Raw genomic sequence first — 21,114 nt, 5'->3', positions numbered from 1 at the left:
GAAAGCCTGAGAAATTGTCACAGCCAAGAGGAGACATGAAAACTAAATGTAATATGATAATCTGGATGGGAACCTCGAACAGAAAAAGGACATTAGGAAATATGAATAATGTATAGGGGAAGCTGGGTGCAGGGTATATATGGACTCTCTATACTATTTTAATTTTTCTGTAAATCTAAAACTCTTCTAAAGAATGAACTTTATTTTTTTAATAAGTTTAGTTCATTTTATAGGCATATTCTATACAACTTTCAAGGAACAGATCCAATCTTACATAAACTGTTCTCGAGAATAGTAGAAATGTAAACGTTTCCTAATTCATGTTATGAAACTAGGATAATCCTGTTATCAAATCCAGAAAAGGGTAGTAGAAAAAGGAAAACTATAGTCTAATGTCATGGTGAACGTAGATAAAAAACTTCAAAAATAAAATATTAACACAACAAATCCAGCAATGTATAAAAAATGATACATCAAGACCAAGATAGATTTATTTCAAGAATACAAAGATAGTTCAACATTAGATAACTGATTAACATGAGTCACCTATTAACAGAGTAAAGAAGAAAAGCCATGTGGTCTTCTCAATGGGTTCATAAAAAAGCATTTATTAAATTCAACACCCACTTATGAATAACAGCTCTTAGCAATCTGGGATTCGAACAGAGAACTCCCTTAATCTAATCAAGCAAATATAGTTAATAATTAGATGTTAGACTAATAGTCTTCTCTTTAAAGTTAGGAATAAGACAGAGTCCTACTATAACTACTTTTATTCAGTATTGTGCAAAGTAAAAGAACTTGTATAAGCATTGAAAAGGCCAAAACATAGCTTCATGATTATCTGTGTAGAAACTTATAAGAAATCACTAGTCTTTTAGAACCAGTGAAAGAGTTTATCAAGTTTGTTAGATAAAAAATGAAGATAGGGCTTCCCTGATGGCGCAGTGATTAAGAGTCCGCCTGCCGATGCAGGGGACATGGGTTCGTGCCCCGGTCCGGGAAGATCCCACATGCCGCGGAACGGCTGTGCCCGTGAGCCATGGCCGCTGAGCCTGCGTGTCCGGAGCCTGTGCTCCGCAACGGGAGAGGCCACAACAGTGAGAGGCCTGCGTACCGCAAAAAAAAAAAAAAAAAAAAAAAGATAGATACACACCAGTTGTTATCCTATAAACCGAAAATGTTTTTTTCAAAATGGAGTCATTTGTAAGGTTTATTTCTTGTTTCTTTCATAATGTGGAGATTATAATGGCACAATTTTCTGAACTTGTTTCATAAAAATTGAATTAAGTGCATAAATAAATGATCATGACATTGTATTAGATGGTATATGAAAAAGTCCATACCTGCCCTCCAGAAGTTTACAATTCTTAGGCACCCTGCACAAACAGATGGAGGTACATAAATTACAGGAGAAAAATAATAAGCTAAAACATAAATAAACAATGATATACTTATATAGAGTCCCAGTACCTTTCTAAGGGTGGGAAATAAGGATAAATATAGTAGACAGGGAATTTAGAGAAAATCGGTAGGATATCCTTGTCCAAACTGGTCAAGGTGAAATATGAAATTCTTTTTCTTAACTCTGTGGACACCTCTTAGGGCAGGTGGTATTTTCAGAGCTGTTTACAGGATGAGATCAATGAATGGTGGTTAGAATGAAAGAATCTTCCAGTATGACATTGCTTTGAAAAAACTCTTAGAAAATTTAAGTTAAAGTAATTTTACTCCAAGCTTTTATTATGAAAAATAACAAACATATACCAAATTGAAAGAATTTTACAATGAATACCTTTATGTATTCTAACTAAATTCTACGGTTAACCTTTACTATAGCTGCTTTATCACTTATCTATCATCTGTTCATCCCGATGTTTAAAAAAATCCACTTCTGGGTGTTTATCTGAAGAATATGAAATTACAGTATGAAAAGATACATGCATCCTTATGTTCACTGAAGCAGTTATTTATAATAGCCAAGATATGGAAACAACCTAAATGCTCATCAATGAATGAATGGATAAGGAAAATGTTTTATTTGTGTATATATGTATGAATACAACACAGCCATAAAAAAGAAGGAAATCATGCCATTTGGGACAACATGGATGGACCTTGAGGGTATTATGCTAAGTGAAATAAGTCAGATGGAGAAAGACAAATACTGTATGATTTTACTTATATGTGGAATCTAAAATATGACACAAATAAACTTATCTATGAAACAGAAACAGACTCATGGACATAGAGAACAGACTTGTGGTTGCCAAGAGGGAGGGGGTTGGGGGCGGGATCAGTTGGGAGTTGGGGATTAGCAGATGCAAACTATAATATAGAGAACAGATAAGCAACAAGGTCCTACTGTATAGCACAGGGAAGTATATTCAATATGTTGTGATAAACCACAGTGGAAAAGAATATGAAAAAGAATGCATGTGTGTGTGTGTGTGTGTGTGTGTGTGTGTGTGTGTGTGTGTAAAACTGAATCACTTTGCTGTACGGGAGAAATTAACAACATTGTAAGTCAACTATACTTCAATTAAAAAAAGAGGGGAGGGCTCCATTTCCCATGAATGGGGGCGGGCAAATAAATAAAACAAAACAAAACTCATAGATAAAGACAACAGATTGGTGATTACCGGAGGGGAAGGGGACTTGAGGGTGGGAAAAAATGGGTGAAGGGTGTCAATTATATGTTGATGGATGATAACTAGATTTATGGTGGTAATCATTTTGAAGTTTACACAAATATTGAATTATAATGTTGCACACCTGAAATTTATATAATGTTATATACCATTTTACCTCATTTTTTTTAAAAGTAAATCTTTAAAAATAAAACAAATGCTAAACTAAAAAGAAGACAAAAAGAAAAAACTATGTCAGTATCAAGTTTTGTTAGGATAGACAGCAATACTGCTGCTGATAGGAGTATAAATTGGTACACTATGGAATATGATTTGTTTTTATGTAGTAATGCTGTACATCTGCTTATTATTATGACTTATAAACTCCACATCTGGTGATATTCCCTAGAACAGTAGCTTTCACTTTTTTGACCAGGAGCCATACTAAAAAATATACTTCACATTGTAATCCAGTACCCTCACACATAATGTATGTGTATGGCTCTGTGTATGTGGGTATGTATATATGCATATATATGGACACATGTGTTTAGAAGGTACAAGTTTTTGGAAACAATAGTTATCCTAACTACAAGGAAGGCATTCTGATATTTTCTTTTCTGTTTTTTGTATTTGTGTGTGTGTGTGTATGCTACTTAAGACAAATATTTAAGTTGGTGTACTGCTCTACTAATTGGTTTTGACGTGCAAGTTGAAGAACACTGCCTTAGGGAAAGACTTGCACATATATACGAAGAGAAATGTAAAGGAAAGTTAATAGCTGGATTTTTTGTAATAGCAACAAATGGAAGCAAAAAATGTCCATCAGCAGAAGAATGCATAACTATACCACATTTTATTTATCCAATAGAATATTGTACAGCAGTGAAAATGAATGTCAACATGGAGGAATCTCACAAATACATCATTGAGTGAGAAAAACCAAGTTATATAAGAATATATGCCACATGATTCCATTTGTATAAATATCAAAAACATGCTAAACTGAACAATATATTTCTATAAACCTATGTGCAAAAGTATTTTTTTAAGTTAACTATGACATATATTCCAACATGGATGAACCTTGAAAACAAAAGAAGCTAATCTCAAAAGGCCACATGTTATATGATTCCATTTATGTGAAATGTCCAGAATATACAGATCTATAGAGACAGAAAGTAGATTAGTGGTTGCTCAGGTCTGAGGGTTGGGAGAAAATGTGGACTGCTGTTAGGTATGGGATTTTTTTTGTGGGGGTGGGGTGGGGGTTAATATAATATTCTAAAATTGATTGTGTTGATGGTTGCACAACTCTGAAATACACTAAAAATAATGTTTTTCACTTTAATGGGTGAGTTGTATAGTATGTGAATCACATCTCAATAAAGGTGTTACAGAAATAAGTAAGGGAATGATTTTTAAATTCAGGAAAATAGTTATCTGAGGAAAAATAGGACTTGAGATCAGGATAAAGTGCCCAGAGTCTTTGAAGATGTAATAGTCTGTTTCTTAACCTAGACTGTAGGTACATAGGTAGGTTTTTTTCATTACTGTCTGCATTTTATACATACATTACAAACTGTATGTATTTAATACTTAATAAAAATTTCTTTTTAAGGGAAACAAAATGGTATTTTTCGTATTATTTTATATCCATGCCTATTGTGATCAAGTTAACACAGAATATCAAATTTCTGGTATTAATCTAGACTAGGACTTAGTTTTCATCCAAGTATGTCCCATTTTAAAGAATTATTCTCTATGTAATTTACAAAAATATATATATTTTAGGATTGAAAGGTTACTGTCTCATTATAGTTTCTGTAAGTCACGAAAAATTAAGACTAAGTCTCTGTAAGTCATTTAAAAACTATAACCTGTCTATTTTCATCACCATTGCAACCATCCTAACTCACCTCTCATATTCCAACATTCTGTTTTCTTTGCACCTCTTCAATCAGTTTTCCACATTGCAGCCCAGAGACATCTTTTGAAAACACAAATATTAGTATGTTATTTCTCTGCTTAAAACTTCAGTGGTATCTCATTTTTCTATGGATAAAGACTGAATTCTTTAAGATTATTTTCCAGGACCTATGTAAGTTGTCTCTGCTGTCAATTTGGCAGCATCTCCCACTGTCTTAATTTGGGCTGCTGTAACAAAGAACCAGAGACTGGGTGGCTTATAAACACCAGAAATTTATTTCTCACAGTCCTGGAGGCTAGAAGTCTGAGAATAGGGGGCCCAGCACGGTCAGATTCTGATGAGAACCCTCTTCCAGGTTGTACACTACTGAGGATACAGAAAAGAACTCACATAGTGACAGGTGTGGTGCTCTATAGCGCTCTTTGGAGTCTCTTCTTTAAGGGCACTAAATCACATTCATGAGGGCTCTACCCTCATGACCTAATTGCCTCCCCAAGCCCCCAACTCCTAATACCATCATATTGAGGGTTAGGATTTCAATATATGAATTTGGGGAGGATACAAACATTCACTCCATTCCACCCACCTACCCTCATTATTGTTACTACACACAGCAGGTTCTGTCTCTAGCTTCTGAGTCCTTTGTTCATGCCATTTCCCCTGCCTAGAATGTTCTTCCCACTCTAACTGATAACACCTGTTTTTCAGGTAGCAGCTTAGGTTTTCCTTCCTTCCAGAAGCCTTCCCTAACCATCCCTTGCCCTCCCCCAACTAAGACTAAAGTGCCCTTCTTGTTGTTCCTATAGCTATTAATGTGCCTATAACTTAGTTAACTATCTTAATACTTACTGATATTTTCCTATAAATCTGTAAACTCCCCTAGGGCAACACTGTTTGCTTATTGCCCAGGTTAAGTACTCAGTAAATATTTACTGAATGAATGAATTCACTCTGATAACCATACTTTATATATTTTAGAAGGTGTTTTTAAATAAGAAATTCATGTTAAATTATCCCACAATTAATTAGCAAATAGGTTCATGGTCTTTAGTACTTGTTTTTTTGTTTTTTTCCCCTGATAGCTCTCCATTAGATGAGTTATATTGAAATTAATGACAGTTCAGTCTATCATTTAAGTTTATGCACTAACCAAGTTCACCTGATTTTTAAATATATTCTTTATTTTTTAAAAAACGACTGTTACATTACCATTTAATATTGAATATTTCTGGCTGTTTATGCATGTTCTCATTTGATATCCTTTTTTTTTTTTTTTTTTTTGCGGTACGCGGACCTCTCACCGCTGTGGCCTCTCCCGCTGCGGAGCACAGACTCCAGATGCGCAGGCCCAGCAGCCATGGCTCACGGGCCTAGCCGCTCCGCAGCATGTGGGATCTTCCTGGACCGGGGCACGAACCCACGTCCCCTGCATCGGCAGGCAGACTCTCAACCACTGCGCCACCAGGAAGCCCTCATTTGATATCTTTAAAGAGACAAAAACTAGAACATTCTTTCAAAGGAAATAAACAAAAATCCTATTATTCTAATTTCCTTTTTAATTTCTGAGATTTATTTTGTAAGTATAAATTCAGGCAAATATATCTCAAACTTTCATTGAATAAAATGTTGCTATTCTAACTATAGTGCTTACAAAAATAATTTATCTTCTGTATCAGATATAGAAATATCTAAAAATGAGAGCTAAAAGGCAAGTAATATCTGTCAAAGTTGGCCGTAATTTATATTTACATATAAAAAACTAGAAGGTAATATACTATTGTATACATACCTCGAGGGGGTGTTTTGTGTGTAATGTAAAAATGCCAGTAAAACACATGACATATAACAAGCACTAGTTAAATGTTAGATGTTAAGTTTTTCACAAGTCTTCTCAATCTCATTGCCATATCATTAATAGCAAAAGAAAAAAAAATCAGGTGTTGCCCCCTTTCTCCCTGCAAAAAAAGAAAAGTGAAAAAACAGTAGAAAAGGAAGTAGGATTTCTCTAGAAAAAACAAAGTACTGTATGAGGTACTGAAACAGATACATCACAGAACATATACCAGGAATCATTCAACTTGTATTTAGTGTTTCTATTATCAGACTTTCTTTTCTTTGTATCTTGTATTATGCCCTTCCCATTTATTTTAGACTGTTATTCCTCAAGTAGTGCTTGATTATATTGAACAGAATCCATCAGTGGTCCCTGATACCTTAGGAATACATTCTAGCTCTTTATCATGAATTTATGACTTTCAGTGTCTAATCACAATATACTTTCTAAGAGAAAAAGGGCCAGGTACTTATTAAGTATCCATTAAGTACCATACTGTACATTATGTATCCACTGTACTATACATTATATGTCAAGGATTATATTAATTCCTACAACAACTCAGATTTTGAAAACTACATTAAAGAGACTCAGTAACTAACGCAAGTTTACACTGATAATAAATAGTAGTACCAAAATTCATAGTTTATCACAGTAGTTCTCAAGCTTTGCCATGGAACAAAATCAACTAGAGAGCTTAGTAAGATACTAAGTGGTAGATCTCACCCCATAGTTTTTGAGTCAGTAGGTCAGTCGCAGTGAGGAAAGGAGCAGGGCAGTGTGGAACGTTTTACATTTCTAACAATTTACCAAATGATGCATATATTGCTGGCACAGAGACCACACATTGCAAACTATTAATCTTGCAGACTGCAACGTCTTCCCACTGGTACTTCTTATCTCACATTACTCCTCTGAGTACAATGTGCTCTCACTAGATGAAGGACTTAATATACCCAGAAAGTACTTGGTGCTATTTTTTTTGGCTCTGTGCTTTTATCTTGTTTTTCCCCTCCACTTAAAACTATCCTCTTTTTCTTGCCCTTCCCCCACTTTCCTACCTGTTGAAATATTTTCCTTTATAAAATCACTCAAGAGCTATCTCTTGCATAAAGACATACTTCATACCCTCCCATAGAAATTTCTTTTATTTTGAACTCATTGTATTTTAGGATAACTTGTGTCATCACCTACTATCTTGTAGTTGTTTATATGCTTTTGTGAATCTGTATTAATATTTGTAAACTCCTTAAGGAATTGGGTTGCATTTATCCCATAATACTTACTGCAGGTCATTTAATAAGTTTTGGCATATGCTAAGAATATGGTGCTTATGTTTTTGAAAACTATTAAGTAAAATAGTGTTTGTAAAAATACTTCATTAACCAAAAAGGTTTATATAAATGAAAAGTACTTTCTTCTTACAATAACTCTGGACGTTCTAGAAATGAAAAAACACATCTCAAAATTAATTTTTTTGTGTGTGTGTGGTATGCGGGCCTCTCACTGTTGTGGCCTCTCCCGTTGCGGAGCACAGGCCACAGGCTCCGGATGCGCAGGCTCAGCGGCCATGGCTCACGGGCCCAGCCGCTCCGTGGCATGTGGGATCTTCCTGGACCAGGGCACGAACCTCTGTCCCCTGCATCGGCAGGTGGACTCTCAACCACTGCGCCACCAGGGAAGCCCTCAAAATTAATTTTTAAACACTCAAAGAGAACAGGGAACTAACAAAGAATTTTTGTTAAGTCTTGTCTCATATTTTTGGCAAAATAAAAGGCCAAAGAGATTGAGGGGGGAAAAAAACAGATATAATTTCTCATGGCTATATACTAAGGCTTTTAATTATATCACACATAACACATACAGAAATAGTGGTCTAGGTATTATAATTATTATGTACATACAGTACTGGTAGAAGTTTATACCCATAGCTTTATTAGCACTGCTATTTGGGTATCAGCCTAGAGCAGATGAAGTATTATTGGAGACATAACAGGACTGGGCTTGATGACCAAAAAGTTGGAATTAAAAGTATTGACTGAATTTTAATTTGTCACTAACCTTGTGGTGGAGGGAGTTAATAAAACTTGGAACATTCTTGGAAACATCCTTGGAAAATAGTTATATTCTTGGAAAATATATTCCATGTTTTGTAATACTTGATAAATTAAAAATGTAGATAGACCCAACATCATTCTAAGTAAGGATAAATTTATGACCACTATACTTAGAAAAAGAAATGACATAAGCACAGTTAGAATGAACTTGCTTCATAAAATTACAAAGATCCCAGAGGCATGTATCAATCTGTACCTAAAAGACAAAACCTCAAAAAAAGACCTTAATGAAACAGAGATAAATGGTTTACCTGAAAAAAAGTTCAAAATAATGGTCATAAACGTGCTCACCAAGGTCAGGAGAACAATGCATGTACAAAGTAAGAATTTCAACAAAGAGAGAATATAAGAAAGTGCCAAACAGAAGTCACAAACCTGAAGAATACAATAACTGAACTGAAAATTTCAGTACAAGGGTTCAACAGCACTAGATAATGCAGAAGCAGGGATTGAGGAACTTGAAGACAGGGCAGTGGAACTCATCCAGAAAGAGGAACAGAAAGAAAAAGAGTGAAGATAGCTTACAGGACTTACAGGACAACATCAAGCAGAATAATATTAACATTTCTGTGAATTCCAGAGAGAAAAGAGGAAGGGACAGAAACCTATTTAAAGGAATAATTAATGGCTGAAAATGTCCCTAACCTGGGAAACAGACATCCAGATCCAGGAAGCCCAGAGAGTTTCAGTAAACATGAATCCAAAGAGACCCACCCACACAAAGACATATTGCAATTACATTGTCAAAAATTGTAAAGACAAGGAGAGAATCTTAAAAGCAAGAAAGAAAAACAATGTTTTATATATAAGGAAACTTCCATAATACCTTCAGTAGCTTCTTTAGCAGAAACTTTTCAGGCTAGAAGGGAGTGACATGATGTATTTAAAGTGGTGAAGTGAAAAAATTGTCTATCAAGAATACTTTACCCAAGAAAGTTGTCCTTTAGTATTAAAGGAAAGGTGAAGAATTTCCAGTCACGCAAAAGCTAAAAGAGTTCAGCACCACTAGATTGGCCTTACAAGAAAAGTTAAAGGGACTTCTTTAAGCTGAAACGAAAGAGTGCTAACAGGAAAGCATATGAAAATGTAAACCTCACTGGTAAAGGTAAATACATAGTTCAATTTAGAATAATCTACTCTTGTAATGGCGGTGGATTGACGACTTATCTAGTGTGAAGGGTTAAAGTAGTAAAAGTAACTATAACTACAATAATTTGTTTAGTAATACTCAAAAAGATGCAGATTGCAACATCAAAAGCATTAAACACAGTAAGAGTAAAACTGTAGAGCTTTAGAATGTGTTTGAACTTAAGTTGTTATAAGCTTAAAATAGACATAAATAAAAGTTGTTATCAGCTTAAAATAGACTTATAAATAAAATATGTTTTACATAAGCTTAATGGTAACCACATAGCAAAAACCTATGGTAGATACACAAAAGATAAACAAAAAGTAATCTAAGCATACTACTACCAAAAAAATCACAAAGTAAGGGAGCAAGAGAAAGAAACAAAGGAATTATGAAACAGCAAGAAAATAGTTAACAAAATGGCAATAAGTGCATACTTATCAATAATTACTTTAAATGTAAATGAATAAATTTTCCAATCAAAATGTACAGTAGCTGAATGAATTTTTTTTAAAAAAAGCACCCCACTATATGCTGCCTAACTTCTCACATAAGGATACATACACGTTGAAAGTAAAAGGATGGAAAAAGATATTCCATGCAAATAAAAAACAAAAGAAAGCTCAGATAGCTATAATTGTATGAGACAAAATAAACTTAAGCAAAAGACTATATGAGACAAAGAAGGTCACTGTATAATAATAAAGGAATCAATCCAACCAGAGGATATAACGTTTGTAAATATTTATGCACCCAACATAGGAGCACCTATGAATATAAAGTATATAAAGCAAGTATTAACATACCTTAAGTGAGAAATAGACAGTAAATACAATAATTGGAGATTTCAATACTCCGCTTTCATCAGTGGATAGATCATCCAGACAGAAAATCAGTAAGGAAACACTGGACTTAAATGACACTTTAGATCAAATGGAAAGCAAGAGAATACTCATTCTTCTCAAATGCACATAGAACATTCTCCAGAATAGATCACATGTTAAGCCACAATACAAATCTTGAAATTTAAGAAGATTAAAATCATATCAATCATCTTTTCTGACTACAGTAGTATGAAACTAGAAGTCAATTACAAGAAGAAAATTGGAAAATCCACAAATATATGGAGATTCAACAAAATGCTACTAAACAACCAGTGGGTCAAAGGAGAAATCAAAAGAGAAATCAAAAAATATCTTGAGACACATGAAAATGGAAATACAACATACCAAAACTTATGCAGCAAAAGCAGTTCTAAGAGGGAAGTTCAGAGCAATCATTTGCTACATTAAGAAAGAAGAAAGAGCTTAAAGAAACAGCCTAATGTTACACTCCAAAGAATTTTTAAAAAATAAAACAGAACTAAGCCTGTAGTTGAAGGAAGGAAATAACAAAGACCAGATTAAAATAAATAATAATAATAGGGACTTCCCTGGTGGCACCAGTGGTTAAGAATCTGCCTGCCAATGCAGGGGACACAGGTTTGATCCCTGATCCAGGAGGATCCCACACCCCGTGGAGCAAGTAAGCCCGTGTGCCACAACTACTGAGCCTGTACCCTAGAGCCCGTGAGCCACAACTGCTGAGCCCACTCACCGCAACTACTGAGTCTGTGTGCCTAGGGCCCATGCTCTGCAACAAGAGAAGCCACTGCAATGAGAAGCCTGCACACTGCAATGAAGCGTAGCCCCCGCTCACCGCAACTACAGAAAGCCCACGCACAGAAACAAAGACCCAATGCAGCCAAAAATAAATAAATGTATTATTTTTCTTAAATGACATAGAGACTAAAAAGACAATAGAAATGATCAATGAAATGAAGACCTGGTTCTTTGAAAAGATAAGATAGACAAGCCTTTAGCTTAGACTCATCAAGAAAAAAGAGGACTCAGATAAATAAAATTAGAAATGAAAGAGGAGACGTTACAACTGATACCACAAAAATACAAAGAATCTACTGTGTACAAAGAGACTGCTATGTACAATTATACACCAACAAACTGGGCAGCCTAGAGATATGGAAAAATTCCCAACATCCACAAATCAGTATGATAGACCACAGTAACAAAATGATGGGTAAAAATCATACGATCATCTCCATAGATGCAGAAAAAAATTTGAGAAAATTGAACATCCATTCGTGATGAGAATTCTCAGCAAAGTGGGTATAGAGGGAACATACCTCAATGTAATAAAGGCCATATGTGACAAGCCCACAACTAACATACTCAATGGTGAAAAAACTGAAAACTTTTCCTCTAAGATTAGGAACAAGACACGGACAGCCACTCTTGCCACTTTTATCCAAGATAGTAATGGAAGTCCTAGCCAGAGCAGTTAGAGAAGGAAAAGAAATAAGTCACCCAAATCAGAAAGGAAGAAGTAAAATGTCTTTCTTTGCAGATGACATGATATTATATATAGTATACTCTACGGACTTCACCAAGAAAAAAAAAGTTAAAACTAATAAATTTAGTAAAGTTTCAGAGTACAAAATCAATATATAAAAATCAGTTACATTTCTATGCACTAATAAATTATCAGGAAGAGAAATTAAGAAAACAATCCCATTTACAATTGCATCAAAAAGAATAAAATACCTAGGAATAAATTTAAGAAATTGAAAGACTTGTACACTGAAAACTATAAAACATTGATGAAAGAAATTGAAGAATTCTCAGAGAAATGTATATATCATTCAAACATAAAGTCAAAAAGGAAACATAGTCCTTAAATGAAACAGTGGACTTAAGATATTTATACAGATCATTTCATCCAAATGCAGCAGACTACATATTCTTCTTAAATGCACATGGAACATTTTCAAGAGTATACCATATGTTGGAACACAAAAGAAGTCACAATGAATTTAAATATTGAAATCATATCACGCATCTTTTCCACCGCCATGGCATGATCAACTATCAATACAAGAAGAAAGCTGGAAAAATCACAAATATGTGGAGACTAAACAACATGCTACTGAACAACTATTGGGTCAATGAAATCAAAAGGAGAAATCAAAAAATACCTGAACACAAATAAAATGAAAATGCAACATATCAAAATCTGTAGGATGTAGCAAAAGCAGTACTTACAGGAATGTTTATAGCAATAAGGCCTACCTTAAGAAACAAGAAATATCTCAAATAAACAGTCTAACATTACACCTAAAGAAACTAGGGTGGGGGGAAAGAACAAAGTCTAAAATCAATATAAGGAAGAAAATAAAAATCAGAGCAGAAATAAATGAAATAGGGACTAAAAAAGGCAATGGAAAAAAAGTCAATGAAACTGTTTCTTTAAAGAGATAAAATTGACAAACCTTTAGCTAGACTCACTAAGAAAAAAGAGAAGGTGTAGATAAATAAAATCAGAAACAAGGAAAAATTACAGCCAATATCACAGAAATACAAAGGATCATAAGAGAATACTGTGAAAAGCTATGTATCAACAAATTGGACAACCTAGAAGAACTGGATCAATTCTTAGAATCACACATTCTTCCAAGACTGAATCATGTGAAATAGAAAATCTGAATATATCAATCACTAGTAGGGAGATGGAAACAGTAATCAAAAACCTCCTAAGGAACACATCCAGGACCAGACAACTTAATTGCTGAATTCTACCAAACATTTAAAGACTTAATACCAATTCTTCTCAAACACTTCCAAAAACTAGAAGAGAAGGGAACACTTCATAACTCTTTTTATGAGGCCAACATTACCCTAATACCAAAACCAGACAAGAACAACACACAGAAAAGAAAATTACAGGGCAGTATGTCTGACAGACATAGATGTAAAAATTCTCAACAAGACATTAGCAAACTGAATACAACAATACATTAAAAGGATCATACACCATGATCAAATGGGCTTTATTCCAGGGATGTAAGGATGGTTCAGTATCCACAAATCAATCAACATGATACAACACATTAACAAACATGAAGGACAAAAATCATGATATATCAACAGATGCCCAAAAAACAGCATATGACAAGAGTCAACACCCATTTATGATTAAAAAAGAAAAAAAGCTCAATAAAATGAAGGAGCATACATCAACATAATAAAAGCCATATGTGACAAACCCACAGCTAACATCATACTGAATGGTGAAAAACTGAAAATTTTTTCTCTAACATTTAGAACAAGAGAAGGATACCTACTCTTGCCACCTTGCCACTCTTACTCAACATAGTACTGAAGTCCTAGCTAGAGCAATTAGGTAAGAAAAATCCAGATTGGAAAGGAAGAAGTAAAACTGTCACTATTTGTGGATAACATGATTTTATATATAGAAAACCCTAAAGATTCTACAGAAAAACTATTAGAAATAATAAATGAATGCAGTAAAGTTGTAGGATACAAAATCAGCATGCAAAAATCTGTTGCATTTCTGTACACTAAGAATGAACTAGCATAAAGAGAAATTAAGGAAACATTTCCTTTTACAATCAAAACAAAAAAAAATAAAATACCTAGTAGTAAATTAATCCAAAGAAGTGAAAACTATAAGACATTGTTGAAAGAAATTGAATAAGATACAAAGAAATGGAAAGATAGTCCATGCTCATGTTACAAAAATTAACATTGTTAAAATATCCACATTACCTAAAGCAACCTATGGATTCAGTGAAGTCCCCATCAAAATACCAATGACATTTTTGATAGAAATAGAACAAAAATCCTACAATTTATATAGAACTGCAGAAGACCCTGGATAGCCAAAGCAATCTTGAGAAAAATGATCAAAGTGGAGGTATTACACTCCCTGATTTCAAATTATACTACAAAACAATAATAATCAAAACAGCATGGTACTGGCAGAAAAACAAACATAAATCAATGGAACACAATTGAGAGCCCAGAAATAAACCCATACATATATGGACAATTAATTTACAACAAAGGAGCAAAGAACATACAATGGAGAAAGGACAGTTTCTTCAATAAATTGTGTTGGGAAAACTGGATAGCACATGCAAAAGAATGAAACTAGACCCTATCTTACACCATACACAAAAATTAACTCAAAATGGATTAAAGACTTGAATGTAAAACCAGAAACCATAAAACACCTAGAAGAAAACGTAGGCAGTATACTTTTCACATCGGTCTTAGCAGTCTCTTTCTGGATATGTATCCTCAGGCAAAGGAAACAAAAACAAAATTAAACAAATGGGACTACATCAAACTAAAAAATTCTACACAGCAAAAGAAACCATCAACAAAATGAAAAGAAACCCTACCAAATGGCAGAAGATATATGCAAATCATGTATCCATAAGTGGTTAATATTCAAAACTATAAACAACAATTTTTTTTAATTAAAAAATGGGCAGAGGATCTGAATAGACATTTTTCCAAAGAAGACATACAGATGGCCAACAGGCACATCAGAAGATGTTCAACATCACTAATTCAGGAAAAGCAACTCAAAACCACAATGAGATATCATCTCACACCCATTAGAATGGCTGTTATTGAAAACAATAACAAGTGTTGGAGAGGAGATGCAGAAAAGGGAACCCTCATACACTGTTGGTGGCAGTGTACATTAGTGCAGCCACTGTGGAAAAAAGTATGGAGGTTCCTAAATACATTAAAAATAGAACTGTCATATGATCCAGCAATTCGACCTTTGGGTATTTATCCAAAGCAAACAGAATCCCTATCTCAAAAAGATATCTGCACCTCCATCTTTACTGCAGCATTATTTACAATAGCCAGGACATGGAAACCAACTAAGTATCCATTGATGGGTAAATGGATAAAGGAAATGAGGTATATATATGCTATAGAACATTATTCAGTCATAAAAATAAGAAAATCTTGCTACTTGTGACAACATGAATGGACTTTGAGTCCATTGTGCTAAGTAAAATAGGTCAGAGAAAGACAAATACTATGTGATACTCACTTACATATGCAATCTAAAAATAATCAACTCATAGATACAGAGAACAGATTGGTGGTTGCCAGAAGCAGGGGTTGCTGCGTGGGTAAAATGCGTGAAGGTGGTTGAAAGGCACAAATTTCCACATATAAATCCTGGGGATGTAATGTACAGCATGTTGATTATAGTTAATAATATTGTATCGTATAGTTGAAAGTTTCTAAGAGAGTAGATTGTAAGAGTTCTCATCACAAGAAAAAAATTGTACTGTGTGTGGTGATGGATATTAACTTATCGTGATAATCATTTCACAAAGTATACACATATCAAATAATTATGTTATATACCTAAAACTAATACAATGTTATTTGTCAACTATATCTCAATTAAAAAGAAAAGCGTATGGAAAGTTTTAAATAGCTATGAACACTTTGTGAATAGGACAAGAAAAAAACAATAAAATAAAAGACAATTTTAGGTTATTTCAAAGAGTTAAAGTAATTAAAGAAGAAACTCAATCAGAAGTTTTAGGAAAAGATTCTTATGTGGCTTACAATCTAAGTTGTGAAATTTTAGAAATAGACTAATCTAATCTAGTCCTTTTGTTTTCAAATGATGGAAATGATATCATTACCAGGTCAAAGTAACACAGCCAATTATTGGAAGAGCATGATTTGAACTCTCATGAAATCTAGGCCTTCAACTCTCTTTTTTTTTTTTTAAGATGTTGGGGGTAGGAGTTTATTAATTAATTTATTTATTTTTGCTGTGTTGGGTCTTCGTCTCTGTGCGAGGGCTTTCTCTAGTTGTGGCAAGCGGGGGCCACTCTTCATTGCGGTGCGTGGGCCTCTCATTATCGTGGCCTCTTGTGTTGCAGAGCACAGACTCCAGACGTGCAGGCTCAGTAGTTGTGGCTCACGGGCCCAGTTGCTCCGCAGCATGTGGGATCCTCCCAGACCAGGGCTCGAACCTGTGTCCCCTTCATTAGCAGGCAAATTCTCAACCACTGCGCCACCAGGGAAGCCCATAGGCCTTCAACTCTTTATTCCAGTTTCCCATGCTTTTCCACTATTTATGTTTCTTATCTAACCACTTGGTTTAAAAGTGGCCTGAAAATTTACAATGATCTCTGAAAGACCTTTCTACTTTAAATTGACACATTATCAATGAATCAGTTAACAGCTGAGCTCTCTAAACTCTCCCCAATGCTGTTGATTTATGAGAGACCTGTCTTACTTTAAAACTTATAGACTTCCTGAGAAGCAAGAGTTTAAACATCTCACTCAACTCATGAGTGCCTTATGTGTTAGACTTTTGAACATAGATATTACTCTACTAGTCATTTTTAATATGCTATCTCATTGAATTCTTAGAACTGTAAGAGATATGAAAAAGTTGAAGTTAGAGGAAGAAGATAATTTGGCCAGTATTTCTTTAAAGTGGCTAATTTATTCTGATTTCATGTTCAGTGCATTTTTCAAATCCCCTGCACTAACCATTATTATAAAAATCTCAGCCAGAGTGAGTGCCCAATCTGTATAACAATTGGTGAATCTTTAGCTATAACAACTTTATTCCTAAAATAGTTGTTCACATGTAAAGTACAATGATTGATCTTTGTTGTTGAATGTATTTAAACCAACTATCATTCTAATTTAGTATTCATCAGGTTTCTCTTTCCTTCCAGGCCTGTATGTGGAATCAGAGGGAAAACTCTGATAATTAACTTGCCAGGTAGCAAGAAAGGATCTCAGGTAAGCTATCTTGAGATTTATATGGTTTAGTGTAAGAAATTTTGGCCACTGTGAGAGCCAAACAAAAAGTTGGAGCACTCCACAAGACTACCCTCACTTCTGACACCAATTGCAGTTCAATGCCTTCCCCAAACCACCCTCAGTTTCAGTAACTCACAAGATGGATTCAGAGAACTCATTGAAAGGTGGTATACTCGTGGTTATGGTTTATTACAGGGAAAGGATACAGATTAAAATCAACCAAGGGAAGGAGTACATAAGACAGAATAAAGGAGAGGTACCAAATGGAGAGCTTCTAATATCTTCTTCCTGTGGAATCATGAACACATTGCTCTCCGGGCATCAGTGTGTAACAGCACAGGGATTATTGCTTATCAGGGAAGCTCTAAGCCCTTAGCATCTGGAGTTTTTATTGAGGCACATCATATACTGCCCATATACCTGTAGTCTCCAACACTTTCCAAAGGCAAAATTGATACCACATTTCCCAAAGCCCCCATCATAAATCACAGTTAGACTGTCTGGTGGCCAGAGTTTCCAGACAAACAAAGACACTCCTTTCATTTCCCAGTAACTGAGGGCAAAGGCCAGACTCTCTTTGGGTAAGGTTAATTCTGTATTACACAAGCTACCCCCTGGCCTCTGGCCAAGGTTTTCTTACAACAAAACAATCATATTTGTATGGCTGGCCATCTGTATTTAGTATAGCATGTATATTATAGACACAACATCAGTAGCAGTGTGAATATGCCTAAGATTTGGAGGAGCCAGAGTGGGATAGGAATAAATTTAGAGAAACATGTAATTCATCCTCTAAAGCCATTATACAAATTTTCATATTTTTGTACTCATTTACTAATTTTCCGTCTTGATCTACTATTATTTGTGCCCTATGATACAGTCTCACAGCTATTTACCATAGAAATTAGCTCTCTTGCTCAGGCCAATCATTTCCCATTGGTATTGCGTATTGAGGAGGCTTTAATTCACATTCCCAGTATATATCACTATCAATATCAGCATTATAATCTTATTAACAATGCCTGTATTATAACATATCATAGTATATTAGTAAATATAACCTGAAAAATAAGAGTCAAAAGATACTGGCACATTACTGGAGTCCTACACAGACATTAACAGTTATCCTAGTCGTCATCATATCATAAGATCAAAACATGTCCCAGAGCAATGTTCCTCAGGTTTACAGACTTGTCAGGTTCCAAAAGCAGGAGTAGTCTCAGCAACATATGGCTTTTCCCTTTCTGGCATCTGCTACAGCTGAGCCAAGAAACAATATCGTCTTTGTTCTAAGCTTCTTTTGAGACACCAAGGTAATACTGGATTTCCCTTGTTGCATAACGCATTTACTCATTCCTTTACCTTTAACTGCCATTCCTCCTTCTCTCCATTTATACTCAGACATTTCCTTTGAACATCTTTGAATGAGACCGTTGGTTTGGCCACTGGGCTGGCCCAGATTGCCATTAGTAATACTAGTTTAGCAAGTACTTCCCACTCAGTCCATTTCATTCATATAAGATAAGGTTAAGGTTACATAGGTACTGAGCTAGTAGGCAGTCTGAAACACCAGGCAATATAACTGCATTTACTGTCAAGCCCAATTTGACCAGATGGAGTAAGACATAGTCTACACCATCAGGCCCTTAGGAATTCTGACATAAAGATTTAAAAGTATAGTTACGGTTTGGGCTTAAGAATCATCCCTGCTTCTGGCACCCACAGTTGCAGCCCTGGTCCTAGGACCATTGCATCAGGTAGAAAAGAAGAAAGTTGAGGTGACGTGGGGAAAAACGAAAAAGGTTAACCGTAAAGAGAAAAGTATAGTTGTACAAGCATCCTTTGCCATCCCCTCTTCCCAGAAAAGTAGAGGAATCTGTCTAGAAGGAACTCTCACTTAGCCTCCCTATTGTTGAGTGTGATCACACACTAATGAAGGCTTCATGACTTTATCTCCTCACATTTTAGACAACAAATATTTCAATTGCCCATTTCAATTTTCTATCATATTTTTGCTCTGAGGATGAAAGTGTTCCTTGGTCTGAAGAAATGTGCCTCCATGGTCATTGGTACAATATCTTCTGTTCTGGTCCTTTTATAGTACGTTGAACATTTGCATCTACTCTGGGATAAGTAAAGCTCATACCAGAGTAAGTGTCTATACCTGTTAGGACCCATTTGTAGCCTCCAGGGACTAAAAGCATCAGTTCAACATGACAGCTATGTGTAGGACTTTTCCCCTGTAGAATTTGCTGCATAGCCCTCTGCCTCTGTGTCTCTCTTTTTAGCAGACAAAACAGTTCTTATTGGCATTTTGTGTCTCAGAGTGTAAGAGGAATATATCTAGATTCAGCCCATCTCTGCATTGCTACAGACCTCCAGTGTCCACTCATTTCATGGACCCAGGTGGCCATCTCAAGCAAGTACACCAGGATATCTGCTCGCCAGTACCAATCAACTTCCAGTTCTGGAAGGGAGTTCTTCTTTTGGGCATTAACATAATCTACTTTAATATACCCCTTACGTTCCCAGAGTGATTTCCACAGGGCCATGTCCCATACAGGTATTCCTTTAATAGACCAGTTTTCCATTGCCCATCTGCCTGACCATACGGCCAGGCCATTTGGACACTTCCCGTGACTCAGTAAAAACCCAAACATAGGTGCAAACATGTAGTTCAGCCCATCGAGCTGATTTGTTTTTACCTTCTTCAATCAGAGTGGCGGCCTTCCAAACAGGATGCTGTCCCTTCACCTTGGAATTGCCATCCATAAACCAAGCAGCTCTTTGTTGATCAATAGAAAGCTGTTTATAGGGCACCGCCCAAGTGGCCCAAGTGGCCATAGGATCCAGCAGCTCCTCAGGTGGTTCCGAAGTCAGCCCTAGGTGAAAAGAGGCTGCCTGCTCGTGAGTACCTCCTTGCATTCTCCTGGTAGCATGATTCTATATGCAACATTTCCATTTTATTATGGAACTCTCCTGGGCATTGCCATCCCCATTAGAGCTTTTCTCTGAAATTACCCAAGAACTTTTGGATATTTCAGGTTTTAGGATTATTTTGTGTCCTTTAGTTATAAAGGCAGTCTCAGTTAAAGTCAAATAGCAAGTAGTAATTGTCTCTCAAATGGAAATTTTCTGGTCCAAAATCCCAGCAGTTGTTGTTGGGTGGCACTCACAAGTTTTTGCTATAAGCCCAGTCTGCACTCCACACAGGGCTTTTGTACAGCAAATTAATGAACTGTGTGGGCCCATTTAGCATGTCCAGTTATATTGGTGGAAGAGTGGATTTACATGCTTGCTGTTTTACAATATGAGGTAGAGGACGAATTCTCCAGTCAGACATAACATCCATGCCCATAATACATTCAGGTAAAGGAGATTCACCACTTCACATGAAGTTCACTTTCCAAACGTTCTGATTCTTATCCAAACATTCACCTTAATCCCATCAACTATTGCATTCCTATATCTTCCCATTCTAACTGTACCCCCTCCCCCATTAGGATCTCAACAGGTTGTAGAATCACAGTACATGAAGCTCCCATGTCAAGGAGTTCCAGAAAAGTCTCTTCTCTGTCTCCTGATGATTTTAGCCATTTGTGTGCATATGGCCTTGGAGTTTAAGGCCTGGGTTGGGTCAAGGGATCCATACCCTTTTGTCAGACCTTATATTGATTAGATTATGGGTCCATCACTTAAGGTGATTAAAGGTAAGGTTTCTTTGCTTCCTAGCTTTTTTAATTGCTCCAAACCAGGGTAAATAGAGATTTGTTTAGGACCCCTTAATGTTAG

At 35.6% G+C, this 21,114-nt stretch overlaps 1 protein-coding gene across 7 annotated transcripts in view; it reads left to right on the top strand.

The window, feature by feature from the left end:
- Positions 1–21,114, top strand: part of GPHN (gephyrin) — a 617,632-nt gene that overhangs the window by 325,188 nt on the left and 271,330 nt on the right. For all 7 annotated transcript variants that reach the window (XM_060140985.1, XM_060140957.1, XM_060140999.1 and 4 more), the window contains one exon: positions 17,235–17,301. In XM_060140985.1, coding sequence (XP_059996968.1) covers positions 17,235–17,301 — 67 coding nt within the window. The remainder of the gene's footprint in view (positions 1–17,234; positions 17,302–21,114) is intronic.

Source organism: Lagenorhynchus albirostris, chromosome 1 (assembly GCF_949774975.1).
Source record: "Lagenorhynchus albirostris chromosome 1, mLagAlb1.1, whole genome shotgun sequence".
Taxonomy (NCBI): domain Eukaryota; kingdom Metazoa; phylum Chordata; class Mammalia; order Artiodactyla; family Delphinidae; genus Lagenorhynchus; species Lagenorhynchus albirostris.
This window is presented reverse-complemented; position numbering and strand designations above follow the sequence as displayed.